The 20,078-nt window shown below is 33.4% G+C and overlaps 2 protein-coding genes across 5 annotated transcripts in view; one reads left to right on the top strand and one right to left on the bottom strand.

Annotated features, from left to right (window-relative positions):
• The window catches only part of LOC106869411 (ras-related protein Rab-23), a 22,046-nt gene extending 15,421 nt beyond the window's left edge, over positions 1 to 6,625 (top strand). For both annotated transcript variants that reach the window (XM_014915139.2, XM_014915138.2), the window contains exons 5-8: positions 1,908 to 1,987; positions 3,421 to 3,503; positions 4,283 to 4,369; positions 6,371 to 6,625. In XM_014915139.2, the coding sequence (XP_014770625.1) occupies positions 1,908 to 1,987; positions 3,421 to 3,503; positions 4,283 to 4,369; positions 6,371 to 6,510 (390 nt within the window). In that variant the 3' untranslated portion in view covers positions 6,511 to 6,625. The remainder of the gene's footprint in view (positions 1 to 1,907; positions 1,988 to 3,420; positions 3,504 to 4,282; positions 4,370 to 6,370) is intronic.
• Positions 6,626 to 7,295: 670 nt separating this feature from the next.
• The window catches only part of LOC106869408 (VWFA and cache domain-containing protein 1), a 58,677-nt gene continuing 45,894 nt past the window's right edge, over positions 7,296 to 20,078 (bottom strand). Inside the window, exons 26-29 of one of the 3 annotated variants that reach the window (XM_014915132.2) lie at positions 19,747 to 19,863; positions 18,570 to 18,727; positions 17,016 to 17,258; positions 7,296 to 16,517 (exon numbers count right to left, since the gene is read on the bottom strand). In XM_014915132.2, coding sequence (XP_014770618.1) covers positions 16,096 to 16,517; positions 17,016 to 17,258; positions 18,570 to 18,727; positions 19,747 to 19,863 — 940 coding nt within the window. In that variant the 3' untranslated portion in view covers positions 7,296 to 16,095. The remainder of the gene's footprint in view (positions 16,518 to 17,015; positions 17,259 to 18,569; positions 18,728 to 19,746; positions 19,864 to 20,078) is intronic. The other 2 variants (XM_014915133.2, XM_014915134.2) reach the window with 2 other exon arrangements.

The following is a 20,078-nucleotide window of genomic DNA, read 5'->3' as shown; positions in this document are numbered from 1 at the left end:
AAAGCGTCACCTTTACCTTTGTTGCAGTTGACTATGATGCTGCTACACCAGTCATTGGGTATGACTCCTTCGTGTATCACCTGGTTCGTAATACGGGTGACTAGGCTATAGCCAACACTGCCAGATATTTTGAGCATCTCTGCAGTGATTCCTGATGGGCCGGGGGCTTTCCCGGTCTTCATACTCTTAATTGCTTTATCTACCCTGGTACTATCAACTCGGATAGCTGGTCCCTCTATTGGGTCAACATACGGCAGGCTCTCTTCCTCCCATTCATTCTCTTTATTAAGCAATCTATCGTAGTGGCATCTCCAGACCTCTTTCTTTGCAGCCTCATTTAGTGCAAGCGTACCATCATCCATCTATATCATTATTGATGAACAATGGTGATGATGACATATATGAGTGTGTGTGTGTATGTATGTATGTCCTTTACATCCATTTTCCATCCTGGCATGGGTTGGACAGATTTTACAGTGGAGTGGGACCACAGGCTAGCTGATTTTTATATATGGTAAGTACACAGGAATACCTAGTAGTAAGAGTGCATCATCATCAACATTCTGCATCCACTCTCCATGCTGGCATTGGTTGGATTGGTCATCATGATCCAAGTTAGCTCTTATTTGGAATAATTGCCCTCCTAGACAGCTCGGGGACCATGTCTTCCTGTACCTAACATTTATGGCATAATTCCTACAGCTTGATACCCTTTCAAGGGCAGCCAACTTTATAGTGTGTACTGAAGGCATTTTATTATGACACCAGAACAAGAGAACTTGGTTTGTCCTCAACATAAGTAAAGAGTTCCTCTTTAGCCTATATCATCTCTGTTCAGTACAGCTGACTGGAGAAAATAAGGAAAATAGAGAGTGATAAGAGACAAAGAAAATAGACTATAACAGCATGAATAGAAAAGAGGGAACACTGAGAGATAAGCAGGGTTAGAGGAGACAGTGAGAGAGAGCAAATCTAAGTTACTGCTGACTGCTCCTGTGCATCTGTTACATATGAAGTGTACCTTTTCTATCAGCCTGTCTGTAACAGCATGTTACCATTATATCTAATCACTTGTACAAGAGCTGTTTTGGTACTGTACATAATTATTACTCACTCCTTTTCTACAAAGTGAGACAGAATTCATAGGCTGATAATTTCTGAACACATATTCATGCATGTATGTGTGTACACTGATATCTGAAAATGATCTGTGCATAATCATCATCATTGTTTAACGTCTGCCTTCCATGCTGGCATGGGTGGGACAGTTTGACAGGAGTCGGTCAGGCAGAAGCCTGCACTAGACTTCTGTAACTGTTTTGGCATATTATCTGAAATACTGAAAATTATCTATGTGTATTAAAGCTATTGAGAAATCCTCACCTCTAAATTTGTGACCTTGAGTCTGATGAATAAGAAATTAATATTTATAAAAATATCAGATTTAAAAAAATCAAACTGAAATCATAATACAAAATTTCAACTTTATCTTTCTTGTTCTTATATTCTACACAATTTTTTGATTGACCCCTTCTCTAATCTAATCATCTTTAACTGTTGTATTCCTAAATATAAAGACACATTTTCAGAGCTGATTTCTGAATTGGAATCATTATTTACATAGATTCTGAGAAACTGTGATGCCTCTGTTATTAGAATTGAAATTTTGTATTTGAAATAACATTCTGAGTTCAAAATGGGCCCAGATAACTGAGTTGGAACAGGGTTCTTGATGTCGATCAGAATTACAAAAGAGCAATGAATTAGAAGTCTGGGAATTTACAATTATTCTAAAAATAATTCATCCTAGCAATTTAATATATGAAATAATTTATAGTTTTTATATTTATTCCATCTTTTTATTCTTTTTTAATTACTTTCTTCCCATATCTCCTTCTCTCCCATAGGTGGAAGAGGAAGCTGGCAGTATTATAACTGTTATTGTACAGAACAAAATTGACTTGATAGACGAAGCAGTTGTACAAATGTAAATTGGATTTCATTTATCAATTTTGTCCTTCAAAAATCTTTTTACTTTTATTTTATTTAATCTTTTTTCTTCTTTAAATATTTTAAAAGCGGGTATTTGTTCATTTAGTACTTTAGAACTAAAAGTAAAACTATCTATAATTTTGCATCTAAAGGTTAAACCCTTTAACATTCATAATTGTACTTTATGAGAAAACTACATGTCTAAAGTTATAAACATTAAACATCACAAAGGATGCAAGAGAGATTGCTTTGATTTATCTGAATATTTCAATATATCTGTGTATAGCATATTTACGTAACAGTGGGAAGTTTAAAATAGTATTCAGTGCCAAGGAATGAGAGCTGTTTATAGTTATTGTCACAAGCACCTCACATCTAATTATATGAATTTCCATATTGCTGATCATCAAACTACAATAGCTATACATCAATATATCTAATGCTGTCAGTGTTATCAGTACAAGATAACTTTCACAATTGCTAAAAATAACAACCAAATCTCTACTAGAGTATTCTATACTATCGTAAAAATCTCCTAGATACACTATAGTCAATAAGAAACAATGGTTACTGCTGGGACAGCTTTTATCAAAGATCTGCTGTTTCAACAATAGCTGTCTGTATTATAACTGCTAAAAGATTAAACTTTAGACATGGTACAACTAGGCTACTGTGTATGAATACATTAACATATGTAACACCAATTTGTATTATGGATGCTAAAGAGTGAAACCTTTGACAAGATACACCATTCTAGAAAGTATTCATTACACAAATGGTGTCAAATATGTTGATTCACATAGTGGAGTGTATATTCTAGAATTTAACCCTTTAGTATTTATAATACTGATAATAGTAAAAGAGCACAAGCCGTTGAAATGGTAGTTCTAAATCAAATGACTAAATATATGCAAAGGATATTATGTTACACATTATTTCTGAACTGGACAATCCAAACATCATCTCATCTCTTAACATCTATGTCTATCTGTAGTAGTAGTAGTAGTAGCAGCCATCATTGGTGATGGCTAAGGAAAAGTGATCTGAAAGGATGCACTGAGGCATTGATACGCAGCACCCAAGAACAAACTCTGAGAACTAATTACACCAAGTTCTAAATAGATAAGAACAGTGAATTGCCCCTTTGTAGGATGAGTGGCAGCAAAAATGAAACAATATCATATATTGTGAGTGAATGTAGTAAGCTGGCCCAAAAGCACTACAGCAGGAGGCATTATAATGTGGCTAAGTTCGTCCACTGGAGGTTATGTGAAAAGTACGGCCTGAACAAAGCACAGAAATGGTACAAACATGAACCAGGAGTCACTGAGAACAATAGACATTGAAATAAACTTAGAAACTGATATTATTATTATTATAAACTTAGAAAGTGATATTATTATTATTTTATTATTTGATTCTCTCAAGACAAGAAGCTGAAGCTTTGTCACAGAAGTTACAGCTGAGATTCTATAGAATTTCGGTGAAAGATAATTTAAATGTTAATGAAGGTAAGTGTAACAATGGTTTATTTTGATTAAAAACTAGGACTAATGTTTCAGGAAGTAATTCAGAATGTGTACTTATTCTCTAGATCTCTCTTTGACGAAAGCTAAAGTTAATTTTGATAAAACACACTAGTGGGGCAAAATATAATTACATTAAATGTACGCTCACATGCGCATACAGACATATTTGCATACAAATAGTTTTTTTTTTTTTCAAAACTAGGTTGTGCTAGTCAGGAACTGGAGGTTATTAAGTCTAGAAACTGATATGCCTCCTCTATCCTATCCCAATTTTAGGCCTTGTGTGCTTGTGTCAGAAATCAATATTTTGATGAGTTGTAGTGAAAATGGGGATGGAACATCTTCAGCCTTTTCATATCTATATATCCCCTTATTAGTTTTCTGGATTACGTTTGTCATAATGACTAAACTGTGATAGTTAACCTCTCACTTGCAATATGTAATTTACATTCTAGGTTTTATTTTGTAACTTAGAAAAAAAGCACTAACTGCAGTTGGACCTGGTAAGATAAAAGTAAAGAAGCTTTGAATTAAGACATTATTGCAAGAAATGTAACACCAGTTAATCCCAGAACCTATGCAGTGGCTTTAATAATAATAATAACCACCCCACATTCTTCCATTTGTATACTCTTTCACTTCTATTCTCTTCAATATCCAATGAAGAAATTGGTCCTTCCAAACAATGACCATATTTCTTCTCACAACAGATCTAATGAGCATTTATTTCTGATACATTGAGTTTATCTTTTATCCTTTAGTTTTTAGGTATTTAGCAGAGAAATATATCACTGAAATGAATTTCCGTCTAACTGGAGATGTTCCCTTCCAGAAAATAATTGGTTCCGGTAAGGTTATTTTTTTTTTGTAAGAATTCTTATATTGTCTCGTTTTATCTCTTGCTAATCTTACCAATGTTGGAAAGCTTGCAAGGATCCTGGGCTTTACCCTGAATATCTAAAAGTACAAGAAGATTGTTTAGCCTTAGGCCAACCCAAATAAGCAAATTTGTGATTAAAGACATTACAGCTGTGACTATTTCATCTTATTGGAGGATGAGGCTATACTCCATGGCCTTCACAAACCCTCCAAGACCAGTGAAATCAACAAGGTTAATATTTCTTAAACAGCTGCAGGAAAATTAGAGAGTCTAGAGCGATGAGGTTCTGGGAAGAAAGGATTAGGTGTAGTGCTTATTGCATGGTCTGAGGACCATGCAATAAGCACCAGATGGATAACGAGAGGAGGACAGGAGATCCTGAGTAGGAGTGTTCTGAGACCGTCTGTCTCTAAGGAGCAGAGGTCACACTTGCAGAAAAGTCAGAGAGAAGATAGCATTACTATGGAAGCCATTCATGCTAACCAGTTGAGGGACCTCCTTTTGTTGTAGTTTACTTAGCTTTATTAAGGGTTATTTGTTGTTAGGAACTAAAGTATTTTCTTTTGTGATGATGATGGCTAGTTTTTGTGACACAGTAAAAGTTTGGTTTTTTTTTTAAGCTATGTTGTGGACATGAGGTGGCCAGTACAGATCCTCAATGATGGTATAACATTTGTAGCAGTTTTGAGGTCCTGTTTGTAGGTTGTTCATATATGGAGGTGAGCAATACATGACATAGCACTAATTATACTGTATCACTATATTACCTAATGTTTTTTTCCTTTAACCCTTTAGCATTTAAACTGGCCACATCCGACCCAAGTATTCTTCCTGTTTTATGTTCAAACTGGCTGGGTCTGGCCTGTCACACCTACTCCATAATGTCATTCTAGAAATAAACAGCCACATCATTGAAATTTGGAAACAAGATAATGCATGATTAATTCAAAAACAATGGAATAAATAGGAATTACATTTGATAATGTAATCTGAATGCTATAGGGTTAAGACTAGGATGTGATTTGGGAAATTTGGTTATTTTTTGCTGGTCAAGTAACTACACAGTATCCCTCATGCACCAGATAAAAGAAATGTTATAGAATGATATGCTTATCCAAATTTTCCTGGTATTAAAGGTTGAAATACCTCTCTTGCTGGGTTGTTTACCAGGCTTTTACATGTAGTAATGCTGAGAATATTTAGCCCATCAAGTCTGCTTCATTTTAAAATGACATGGAACTTATTGCAGGAATTGTGGTGTCTACATTGGTACCAAGGTTCCTCACTAACTCATTTGTAACAGATTTTATCAAGGGATGATTTAGTTGCACATACCACTGTTGTAGCTTACATAAGTTACTGTACATTCTCATTATATCTATCTAAATGCTCAAGGTTTTTTGGACACTATATCTCAGAAAACACCATGTGCTGAAATTCAAATCTAAAACCTTTATACATCCAAGAATACTTCAAGACTTACATTACTGCATCTCTCATAACTGTGGAGTAATTTACTTCACTTAAGTAATTAGAACATCCACTTGTTCTATAAACTTTTAACATCCAAATCAGCCACTTGTCCACACTTTACAAATAAATAACATACACAGCAGTAATTACATTGGCTCCACTGGTCTAGGAAGATCTCTTAAGGCTATGAGCTTAATACTTTGCTCTCAGATAACAATTTCTAATTTAGGCATAAGGCTAGCAACTTAGGGGCATGGAAGTTCATTAAATTAATTCAGTCTTTAAATGTTACTTTATTTTATCAACCTGGATGGAACTCTGGAAAGGTGAAAGACAAAGTTGACTCAAGTGGGATTTGATCTCAGAATGTAACTAAAGGCTGAAAGGCATTTTTGTTCAATGCTTTACCATCTCTTCTAATCCAATACACCAAATAATAAACATTCTTTAACCAAAGACAATAAATACTTTATTTTGTTGGCTATTTTTTTTTTAGCTTTTCCAAAATGCTGGCATTCAACAAAAAGAAATGCATTCAACAGAAAAGATATTTCCTTACGTTCCATGGAAAAAAGACTTCGAACTAGTAAAAAGGAGAAGAAACATTCTGTTGACCTAAAGTGTTCCATTCTTTGAATAAGGATTTCTCAGTACAGTCAATTAACTGAATGCCATTCTCTGACTATCATTGAATACATGAAATGGTTCCCTTATTTTGATGATCTTAATAAATTATTTTTTATCCCATTAACCTTTTTGTTACCAAATCTATTTTGAAATACACTGCCTTTGGTTCAATTAATTCTGAAAATAATGAAGTATGTAGTAATAAAACATTATTATGAAACTGATGTTTGGAATGGAATTTTGATGGAAGTTATAATTTAGATCACTTTTAAAACAGGAAGTTTGTATCATAAATCCAGGGTGGTCTTGGGTGTTTATTAAGTTGACCGGAACTGAGAATTATTTAAGTCAGTATAACAACATATTAGAATCTACAACTTAAATCAGACAAGTCTCATTTGATAAAATGATTTTTACATCACACTTCTGATTGGTTAATTTAACTAGTATATTTTGACTCTCTTGCAACACTGATTACATTATTGACTACTTGTCATTGAATTTGTGTAGATAAACCTCTTCATTATTGTTTGATTTATTTTTAGTTCAGGAAGGATTAAGTTGCTTTCAAACTTGACACAAAGTTATAGATATATTGAAGAGAGATACAATCAAATGCCTGGGCCAAATTTTATCAATTCTAGCAGGATTTGATCTTAGTTATATTTATTTGTATTCTGAATACTGTAAGACATTCTGTCACGTGACAATCAGCAGTTAATTTAAATCACTGGGCTAAGTAAGAATGAAAAAAATTCAGTTACAGACTGCATGTGAGAAAAAGAAAACAACACTTTTTCAATAATCAATTTTATTATAAATTTTAGCTGCAAAATAAAAAAAAAAAGCATCATCATGAGTAGCAGCAGTAGGATTAATATGGTGGAAACAGAAAGTATAAAATATTACAACAGATGCTCAACCAGTGTTGGTTGAACAGTTGAATGACCTTGAGGTAAAGAAATGGTAAGATGACGAAACAATGAAAATGGAGAAGAGTTGGAAGGAGTTGGAAAGAAAGAAAAAAAAATCAATGGTTTATAAATATTGTTATATATTTTTTTAACTAGGCACAGAGCCAAATTTTGTAATGACAGTATATAGCCGATTTGATCAGTCCCCAGTAGGTTAACAGGAATTATTTAATCAAATCACAAACAGATGGTGTGGCAAAGTTGACCCCAGTAGAATTTGAACTGAGAAAGTAAAACAGAAGTTAATACAATAACAATTCTGCAACTTACCAGCTTCATTTTCATACTTATTTTATTAGTCCCATCCCAAATGAGATAAATGGCAAGGTTGACCCAGGCAGGATTTGAATAGAGAAGACATGAGGAACAAGACAACAAATTGTAAGACATTTATGTACAATGCTCTATGTATGTGTGTGCCAAACTCACAAAATAACAATGATTTCTTTTATTGGCCCAAAAGGCAAAGTTGACCTGGGCAAGAAAACAGAAGAGTAAACTAAAGATATTTAGGTAATTGCTCTGCTGCTTTTGCCAAGCAACTGCTCTCAGTTTTATCATTTTCAGTTTCATATGTTACATCACCCTATTAATAATAGGCACAAGGCCATAGATTTGAGAGGGGGAAAATTAGTTGATTACATCGACCCCCAACTTAGTCAACTTCAGATGAATTTGAACTCAGAACACAAAGAGCTGGAACAAATACTGAAAGACATTTTTAGCCAATGCTCTAATAATTCTGCTAACTTGCTGCACTAATGATTTTCTAAAGTAGATAGAGATTTGCACATTTTTAGAAAAAAAGGCATAAGTGATTTGATTGAAAACACTTATTTTCTTGGCTCTGAGATGATGAAGGGTCAGTCTCAAAACAATTTAAACTCTGGAGTAAAAAGCTACAACTAAATACTTACAAGCATCTTGTCCAATTATCTATTTCTGTCATCTTCATAATTACAACAACACAGGGCCTCAAATTTTGGGAAAGAGCAAAGTCAATTTAATCAACCCCAATACTGTACTTATTTAATCAATCCTGAAGGAATGAAAAGCAGAGTGAACTCCGTGAATATTTTAATAATAATAAAAATAAAAAAGGACAGAACTAAATACCCTGAGACACGAAATTCAGTGTTTTATAAATTGTCATCTATTCGTATTTACCTTCACAATCTCTAACATAGACACACAACCACAAATTTGGGAGTCAGTAGCAATTGAAATCAGAACTTTATTAACCCTATAAAGATGGAATATTAGGTTGAACAACAGAATTTGAACTTTGAATGTAATGGGCTGTAAATAAATACTGCAAGATATTTTAGCTAACATTCTAATAATTCTGCCAGTGAACACTGTAGCAAACTACTATTGGAACCTCACTCTATAATCTAGCAAACTCTACATTGTATTTTTAATACAACAGCAACTGCAGAAAAGCTAAGTTATCAAGCCTTTTTTTAAAAAGGCTTGGTGACAGTAAAACTCTGCTGTGTTTCAATTTCTTTCAACTTTTCTGTGTGAAGAATGATACAGTCCAAAACAATGGATTTTTTATTCTTCACAGCAAGTTTACTGTATTCTTTTTATCAATTTTACTACATACAACATACATATATCTGTGCACACACACGTGTGTATATACTGAAAACAAAACTGGAGAGTTGGTTCATAAATAATGTGAAGTTAACAGCTGACTTATGCAATCCAGGTCAGGGAAGTTTTCTAGGTCTTCACTAAAGCATTTAAGATAATGGACATAAACTGATTTTCCTGAATGTAATCTGTGATCTTTCTATGGAGAACATGTAATGAAACTTGGACAATAATGCACGAATCCTCTGTGCAGTTCCCTCTTTTGCTATACATAAGGATATACATGGTGTTCTAAATACTGGTTATATATCATGCAATTATATATAAATAGTATGATATGGGACAGAACCCAAAATGTGGTTGAGAAGTATATACACACACAGACACAGTGTATGCCTTAATTAAGGCAAGTATTGAGAAAGGCAGCAGAAAATCTTCACTCAAAAGATAAGTCACATACCAAGTTCCTACAAAAGTTCCTTTACATTTTGTAGGGAGTCATATGGAATGTGTAAGGGCTCAAATAGATAACTTCTAATTTTAAACGAAAACAAGTTTTATATGAATTATATACATGTACATTTATGTGTGTGAGTATGCATATATATATATATATATATATATATATATATATATATATATATATACATATACACACACACTCACACACATATATATTTACTGTAAGCAACATAGTTAACAACTACGACAACAGTCAATAAAAGAGCAATACAAAATAAGGGAACATGCAAGCATTCAAAATATTCTGGTAAATAATACACATATCTACAGACACAAAATGTGTGTGTGAGTGTGTATATGTACATATATATATATATATATATATATATATATATGATTGTATACATATATATTTACAAATTATACATGTTATATATGTATGTAGCAATTCATTTTGAATAAATACTACAGACACATGCATGTATATGTGTACATGCATGAGTGTATAGAAAATAGCCTTTCAATTATGTGAATTCTAACATGCTACAGTTATTTCACTTCTTTAATACCCGTACAATTTTCCTGAAGCGAACAAATAAATAATAAAAAAAGCCATGAAAATGAAAATGAATCAGTTTTTTTCATAATACTAACCACTATTACAATCTTAACAACAAAACCAAAGACATTTACCTTAAAGAAAGTAAGAAAAAAAAATTAAGAAAACAGAACTAGTAAAAGAAAAAACTTCGATCTAATAGATTTATGTGGATCTAGGACAATACCAGAACACAAATGAAATATTTGATACAGAGGACTGACATCAGTTAGATATATATAAAAAAATGTAAGTATAAAGTGTGTGTGTGTATTCTGGCGATCTACGATGGCATGCCAACATTTTGGTGGTAGTAATGGTGGTGGATGTACAGCCAACATATCACAGGGACATTCATTATAACCTCATATTCATGTTACACACCACAATTATATTATACCTGAAGGTACTTCACCATAGTCTGAACCAATATATCAAGCAATATACCTAATAATACTTAAATGATACAGAACATCCAAACACAGCTCAGGGTACAAACATAGGATGCATAGCTTCCAGTGTATCACATACTCTGGTATTTTGAAACTGTACTTTAAGGACCCTACTGTTACCTCATTAATATAGTTTTAGGGTAAAACACAGAACATAATATTGCATACTGCACACCCCATGCTTCATTTTTGTACATGAAACACAAGCATATAGACAAACATCAGAGTACATCAACAGTCATTAAGGGTACAAGACATGATGCATCAACAAACTTCAGCATACATCAATAAACATGGTACACTATGTTCGTTGATGTTTATTGTTTAATATACTTCAGTATACCACACAATAAACTAAAATAGCTTACATCACATGAATACTCCACCTCATACAACATAGAATCTAGTACACCAATCATAGACTCTTAGAGCAGTCACAGTTGCTAAGGTGCACAGGCCACCACCACCACCACTAATAGACTACAACTAAATTCAGTAATTCCCTGAAATATTTATGTAATCATACATTAAAGAGAAACATTTTTGTAATTGGAAACTTGCATTGAATGTCTTTGTTGTTATTAAAATTAGTCTTTAAAAAATTTTAATCCCTCTCTCTCTCTTACACACACACTATATTGTTAATAAAAACAGATTTTGAAAAATAATTAAAAATACAACCTGACAAAAATATTGATTATTCAATCAGTTTTTAAATTTCATGTTAAAGCAATCCTGTTACTATTACCATTATTATTAACTGAAATCATAACCAGTCATGCACTAGGGTCAATGTAATCAACTAATCCCATCCCTCAAAACTGCTGGCCCTGCGCCTAAATCAGAAGCCATTATTGTGTGTGTGTGTGCATATATGCACTTATGACTTCTCAGAATTAAATATTGGGATGGGTATGGAAAGGGTGAGGGGATGAGAATGTGGAATATTCAACAATAATAATTGAAAAAAAAACATGAAAATTGGTAAATATTTGAGTAGTAATTAAGAATCAGGGAGATAGGTAAGATGTATGTGTATATGTGTGTGTGTACATGTGTATTCCCCCTCCCCCACTTTTTTTTTGTTGTTTTCAAACATTTATGACCAATAAATTTAACCATGCAATATTTGATATTTCACCCCAGCACAGACACACGTGCATTTATAGTAACGCACTCTCAAAAATACATTTACAAACACTTTCATTCACTGCCTTCACAAATAGCTGTACAAATACATGACAGAGAGAGGATAAATATTTACAATCCATAAACAAACATGGAATTAAATGAGTTTAATTTTTTTTTATTAAATTTACTTTTAAAAACATTTTTTGAAGTTCATTTAAATTTAAATCTTGCCCTGGTATGAAGCTGATCAAATAAATGACACATTAACATAGTTCTGGAAATATTTGAAGTTATAACAAACTTCAAATTTCATTTCCTTGTTAGACCAAATGGTCATAACTTGTTGCAGTTATGGGGGGAATCCATTAAAGATACACCATGTTGTGGTCTAAAGAAGGATGCACATTGCAGTGGTATCAATACAACAACCACAGTATCCTGTCTATTGTTTTGCTCCAGTGAAAAATGGTAACTTGGTATCTTTTTTCCACCAAGTCATTCATTTTTCTTTTTTTTTTTCTTTTCATATTAGTAAATTGAATCAGCCACAACAAGCGAAAGACACAACACTACACAACATGAAACCACACAAAGGCTTTCCCTTCCCCACTTCTATTTTCTACTGAATTCTACCCGTAGGCAAGAGATGCACTGTGCCACCAAATCCCTGGATCAGCATAGCCCTTGCTTTCATAACTTGAAGGTTGGAAGGCTGAAGTCAAAACCCTGATGGTTATTGAATAAAATCAAAACTGCTGTGCTGCACTAACTGTTTGTGTGTCTTTACAGTAACAACTACACAAGTTAATGAACCCCTGCCCTACCCCCACCCACACACACCCTCTAACCCCAATGGCAAGGTGGAAGCAATGATAAAAAAAAACAACAAATTTCTCTGAGTGCTTATCATGTGAGTAAATAGAATGGTTTATATTTTAACCTACTGGGTAAATAGGATGAACTCCTGCAGAATCTCAACTACATGCATGTATATACTAAGGGCAAGTTACACAAGAATATATATACTTGTGTGTGTGTGATTGTACAAACAGAAGGTAACAGTATAGAGCTTTTTCATATCTACAGAAGGAAGCCTGAACTTTGAATAAATAAATGAATGAATATATATATATATATATATATATATATATATCTCAGTGATCCAATAGGCTATTGAAAACTTCATGTAACATACATATATCCAGGGCAAGACATATTAGCCAAGCCCAACCAACAAAACAGTTACAAATTTCAACAATACTCCTATTAGATAGAGCAAGAAGGATCCCCTGTCTATTAACTATATCATCTAGATGAGCCACTGAGAGTGTTGGGCATGGATACAGCACAGCATTGACAACAGAAATTGCATCTCCAAATCCATATTTCACTTGGTAGTCTCTGCCTGCCACTTTATGAAGTTGGCTTGCTGTGATTCTCCATAATTTCCAACACCTTCAATCACCTTGCTTTAAGATATTATGGAGTCAGGTAGAATTCAATAGAACAAATATCGTCAGAGAGAACAAAACACCTGTTCTGTTTAATTATAGTTAGTTTAATGAGAGAATTGAGATCAGTATTTAAAGAAGTGTTAACTGGATATTTTTTGTAATTATCAAATGATAAAAAGAAGAGGTGGGGGTCACTTGTTTGCCCATTTATTATGGTTTTTATAAATTTTTTTTTGATTTGTTGAAATAGTTAACACTTATATTTATAAAGTATTTTCTTCATATCTAATTATTTTTCAAAAAATTCTATTTATTTATATAACAAGACTTGACTGAAATTAAAAGAAGAACTGGAGGGAATTAACAAATTAACAGACATTATTGCCAGGAATGTGACACAAGTGATTCCAAAGACCCAGTCCTCAGTGACACAACAGTGCTAACAATAATACATTTTTGTATTATTATTATTATTATTATTATTATTATTATTATTATTATTATTATTATATATGTGTGTCATTTTTTTCTTGTCAGACTTACATGGAAAATATGGTGGACATTGACAAGAATACAATCACTACTAAATGGAAATGGCTTAGCAAGAAAAGATGTTTCAAATATTGATTTCTAGTTAATAATAATATATTAATTGGTGAGCCTACATTAATAAGGGAAAAATTTAGATAAAAAGTTTTAGACCATTCAGTAACATCTATCATCTCAAGAAGAACCTATACAATTATATTCACAGATATATGTTATTTGTATATTATATATACATACATATGTATGTTATATATGTGTGATAAATATAATTTATATAAATATTTATGCATCATAATATATAACTTTAAATATACTATTACTTAGTGTACTAGACACAAGTAAACTTTTGAAACAATACAAAAGTTTTGCTCTTATATTTTCACACACACACACACATACATCATTGATATGAGAATGCAAGCAGAGATGAATTTATATTCACTAATTGGCAATGAAATCATGATGCAATAATAATTAAGAAAATTAGAAATAAAAAAAAAAGAAATGACATAAAATAAACTTCGGCTGTTGAAAATATTCATGAAGTATCAACAGATTTCTGCTGTAAATTAAAAAATATGTATTTGTTTCTGGCAATCACTGTGATACATTTGGAAGAAGAGTGGTGGGAGAGGGTTAAAGGATAGATTTAAAAGGAGAAAAGGTCTCAACTGAATAAATGAAAGTTCAATATAAATAAATGGTTATCTGGGAACTGTTTGATCAAACTTATTTCTGGCTAAAGGTTATGGTTGTTGTTTAATGAACACTGGACATGTTATGTATATACAGTGAGATGAGAAAAGACTTTTTTTTTTTGGTTGTGAGAGAATGTATGAGAAGAGAGAGAGAGAGAGAGAGAATGACATTAATACACAGAAGGAGAAAGAGAGAAAGTAACAATACATAAACAGGGAAATTCTGGTAGGGTGATAAAAAAAAATTCTTTTGCCCTCATATATTCGGAGAAATAAAACTGTAGTTCAATAACTCCTATCCAAATGCAGATGTATGAGAAAATACATCTTTCTGTCTACCATAATACAATTATATCTCTCTTTCAACTTAAGAAAATTCTACAGAGATGCAGTTTGGAGAATATCCATCATCATCATTATTATTATTATACAATGATATTAAACCTGACAAAAGGAATTATTTCATCTTTTGTTTTTTAAATATTTCATACTGGACAGAAAAATAATTATTTCAAACTAAAATGCAAAAAGACACAAACACACACACTTGCTGATTTTAATAATGTCATGAAATGAAGTAATCATTGTTAATGTTTAGATAAATACTGGTGTTTAAGTAAAATGGGTGGTTTAATATTTTTGATACCTAATTAGCTACAAATGGTTAGTATCAGATTTAAATGTAGTTGTTTAGCCCCAGGTCAGCACTGATTGAGCGGACAAATGATCAAAAATGTTTCAGCCATGACCATCCATATTTTTTTTGTGAACAATGTTAGTCTTGGACTACATTATCTAATGTGCCCTTATTGTTTTTAGTTCCAGATCAACCCTCATCCAGCAGATCAAAGATGTTCCAGCCCCATGTATTTTATTCAGATAATGACTCTAAGACTACATTCTTTAATGTGTCCTTTTTTTATATATATATATATGACAGGGTGTTATTTGAAAGGATCTGGCTGCTACTTCTAGCAGGTCAAGAAACTGTAGAGGTGCTTCATCAAATATGTGTGTGTGTGTGTGTGTGTGTGTGGTCAAGGTGTACACTTGCAAGGGTTAAAGGAACAAACAAATAATGTGTATGGTTAATGCTCATTGCTTTTCTCACTTTTTGTTTTTGTTTCATTTCATATTTTTGTCTCTTTTTCTATTTTTTTTTAAATAAAAGTTTAACAAGGTTCTCAAATATAAATGATAGGGTTTCCACTGCTCCCATTTCAAAATAAAAAAAAAAGTTATCATACATAACAGGGAGAATTAAATCACAGACTACTTTGTAACATGCTCATAGCTTTAACCTCTAAGCTGGAAACAGCATCAAATTCAAAATGACCCAATACCTATTTATAATCATCCTTTCCATTCTCAAAAAAAATTAAAAATGCTGATGAGTTAATATTGAAGAGGCAACTTCAATTATTTTGGTTAATGTACATTTACGTAAATACATTTTTACTTGTTCTTCCCTTCTGTTCACACATTTGCACATACATACCTACATCACCTCCTCCCTCTCTCATTCCTTCTCTGATCCCTACCCCACTAACACACACATACACAAAATAGCACGTGTCTGTATTATAATATGCATTTATAAGAGGACACATTTGCTGATATTTGTCTCTTATTTCAGAAGACATTATAAGCAAATTTTGATAAGAGAATGTTTGTTTATCAATGAGCATCAACTACATGGACTTGCACATTTGCTATGACACTATGAGACCCCTCAGGGATCGTACTGGCAACAACAGTCTGTTGGGAGGGCAATAATGTCTGTTCAGGAATAGGGGTGTAGGAAGAGAGACGAGCCTGAGGAGGTGTTGGGCTGCGGCTGCGACGGCTGCAAATGATTGGGGGTGGAGGAATAACAGGTGCTTTGGTACTAGGATATGTTGGAGGCTTGAAGCGGTCCTTCCCAATTAGTAGTGGTTCTAGGCATGGTAGGCTGGCATGCTCACTGTCTTCATGAGGTGTCATTGTACTATAACCATGGTCGCTGTCTCCCCCGGCTGGTCGACGATAAGTTGTGTTCACGCGGTATGGAGAAATACTTGCAGCATTTTCAAATGGTGCCAAAACAAAATTGGTGTGACCTGCAAAATAGATTTCCCAAATTGTTAAATGGGAACATAAATGTGTAATCATAAAATATGAACTGAAATAAACATAGAAGTATTCATTTTAACAAACAGAAGCATGTATCACAGATGGGAGGGTCAGATCAACCATTAAACAAAATAAGCACATGCTTAAGGCATCAAGAAAGGGGAGTGCCACGGTTTTTCCAGTGCCAGATTTACCACTGCGTAAATGGTAAATTATATATTTTTAAAAAAATTATTAAACATATTAAAACAAAAAGTTATATATCTAATATAGAAATGGGGCCTGACATGGAAGGAGCTGGATTTTTAATTTATTATTTCCTATTCAGCCTTATGTCTTAATGTTATATCAATTGGACAATGAAAGAGTTGTGAGGAATCAACTTTGCACAGTGCTGATAACAGTTTATGTCCATTAACAAGTTGTAGAGTACCCTATCAATTCATCCATTCATATTCTTATATTTAAAAAACCCTTTCACCTACCTGCACCAAGTTCTTCATGTTGTTCAGGTTCTTCTGTTTCATAGTAGTTTGACATACGAGCTTGATTGTCTGGTAAAGACGTGACATACTGGTGGGAAGACCGGTGGACATGATGACGATAACAATACACACTCAATGCAAGAACCAGAAATATCCCCATGATTCCACCAGCAACAGGACCAACTGGAGTAGTTTTTACATTTACAGGCTCAGCATCTTGGATCACTGCTGAAAACAGAAAACCTGTTAAGAATTTTTTTTTTTAAAACCTCTGGCAATCTTTTAATGTATACTTAGTAGCTAACAATAACTGAAAGGATTACATTGCATAGAACTGTCTGAAAATTTTAAAATATTGGAATAAAAAAAATAAATTGTTATGGCTTAGTCAGGTGGAGAGAAAGTTCCAATGACCTTGACAAGCCCTCTGAGATTAGTGACTTAGTCAAGTGTAAGGGCAGTCTCAACCATTATAGGCTGAGTCTGGTGACTAAGTCAGGAGATGGTGTAGTGTCCATGGCCTTTGAAAGTCCCCCAAGTTTAGTGAGACTGATTTGCATTACCACTAATACTGTTAAAATTAATGTCAACATACAAATTATACAAAAACACAGCTTGTTACATTCTGAAATCAAATTTTGTTTTCATCTTACCAAGGATCATTAAAATAAGTACAAGTCAATAACTAGGATTTATTTAATCAAACATACTCATCTCCTCTATATTAGATATTATAAACATTAATGCTATCTGTATAAAAGGCATATCTGTGGCATCACCAACTGACTGATGAACAGACAGTTACTTGTGGTACCTCTATTTGACTGACAGAAGACATTTTTGTGATGACTAACTTTCTTTATTAATAGGAGAGGAAGGATGGAGTAACCATGACAATATCCGTGGGAGTTACTATACACAGATGATAAGTGTTAATAACAGAGAGGTGAATAAATTGAAAGAAAAGGAAAAGGGGAAGTAAAGTGTGGAGGAAAAAGGTATAAAGGTGGATATTGGATACTGGAAACACAAAGATGATGGCAAGTAGTAAAGCAGGTGAAGATGGAAAGAACAAGAAAGTGGCAGTGTGTGATATGTAGATGGGTGTTGTAATGAACTCCATTAAATGTGTGGTTGAGTTCATTGAAAATTTTAGGGATGAGAGAGTTATAAACTAATGTGGTAGTAACATTTAAATGTAAGGCATGTAGAGTGGGAACTGAAGATGAAGGGAATGTTGAGCTGAATCTTGGAGAAAGCATAAAGAAGGAAAGTGAGAAAATGTTTTGTTATTCACTAGACATGTTGAATGGAAAAGATAGATTAAACTTGGTGACAGTGGCTAGAATAAAATACCCATGGAACCCAGTTAAAGGAAGACGTTCCTGGAAAGAGAACAGATGTTGCTGCCAGAAATGTGAGGCAAGCAGATTCAAAGAAAAAGTCTTCAATGGCATAACAATGATAATATACAAAAACGATGATGATAAGGGCATGGAAGGAAGAAGAAGGTGAGGGGCATATAAAAAGAAAAAAAATATAATTGAGACTTACGTTGCTGTTGTAACTGATCCCCATAGGGGGTTTCAGCACCAAGTATCCCACCAAAACAAATGGCTTGTGTTGCACAATGGGGCTTTGACAATGGAATGATCATACCATCTTTATCCTGCATCTCACACCATTCACAGCCAAGAACTCCAAGGCACGACCTGTGAAAGGTGGGAAGGGAGCATTCAGAATAAATTCAAAAATTTATAGAAAAATAAATTCTTTATTACTTGTTCTGGTGTCAGTTATTTTTGCAGTGAACATACTTAGGCATCATTGTATATGTATGTGTTTAGGTTACTCTATCATTAAATCCATACCATGATTTCATGGCAACATCAAAATAGATGTCAAATCTATTTGATATTGGATATATCAGTATGTGAAGTAAAGACCATGTATATGTTATAATCATTATCATCTTTTCATATCTGTTCTTCATGCTGGCATGCACTAGATGTGTCATCAGTCTGCATTATATTGCACACACAACCAAAAACTGCCAAACTTTTGTGTTTTATATGTCTAAGAATGTAGTCAGAGTGAACTGAAGAATTTGTTTTATGTAAAAGGGTTAAAAAAATCCATCCTATTTTGTATTAGTTTTTATTCAGTTAGTGCCCGCTAGACTGGTAGCCTGCATTAGGGTTTGTGGAATCCATATCTTGCTCATACATTCCACTTTTGCATGTTTTCTATGGCTAGATGCCCTTCTTATCACCAACCACTTTACAGAATAGTTGCACTTTATCATGCCCTAGTATTGAAGAGTCTGTCCTGTGCAAGGAAGACAGAAAAGTCCCCTCTGCTTTGTCAGTTCTTATTCAGGATTATAACCATAATTATAGAATTTAAATTGATTTAAATCAGTTCTAGAACATGACTAAAACTGATTTTATCGACCACAACCAAAAAATGAATAAATAAGATAAAAGGCAGAATCAACCATAGAAAGATTTGAACTCAAAACATTGAGGTAATTATTCTGGTGCATTACTTCTGCCTGTCCACCAACATACACAAAGAGTGTGATTTTTAACATAGGTACAACCACACATTCTGCAAGAGAGTACAGGCAATTGAATCTACCTCAATACTTGACTACCCCAGTAGTTACAAGAACTGCAAGATATTTTATTACCCACCCTACCAATTCTACCAACACTGAAATAATACTTACATTTTTGTTGGTCTATCTTGGCATTTTGGAAGATAACACTGTACAAGGTTATCTGTCATTTCTAGTGTGACTTTAGCTAACTTTCCTTCCTCTGGGTAACGTACACAGCTTGGGTTACTGAAATACAAGAAAGAGTGAAGCCAGTGAAGTACAGCTATGTTAGTTTTTGTTTATACACTTCATCTTCAGAGTATACAGTAATTTTTATGCACATACACTACATACAAACACATGTGAGGAGTCTCATGATTATCAATATATTTAAATAAGTTTGAGAGAGAGAGAGAGAGAGAGAGAGAGAGAGAGAGAGAGAGAGAGAGAGAGAGAGAGAG

This window comes from Octopus bimaculoides, chromosome 10, assembly GCF_001194135.2.
Source record: "Octopus bimaculoides isolate UCB-OBI-ISO-001 chromosome 10, ASM119413v2, whole genome shotgun sequence".
In the NCBI taxonomy this organism is placed as follows: domain Eukaryota; kingdom Metazoa; phylum Mollusca; class Cephalopoda; order Octopoda; family Octopodidae; genus Octopus; species Octopus bimaculoides.
This window is presented reverse-complemented; position numbering and strand designations above follow the sequence as displayed.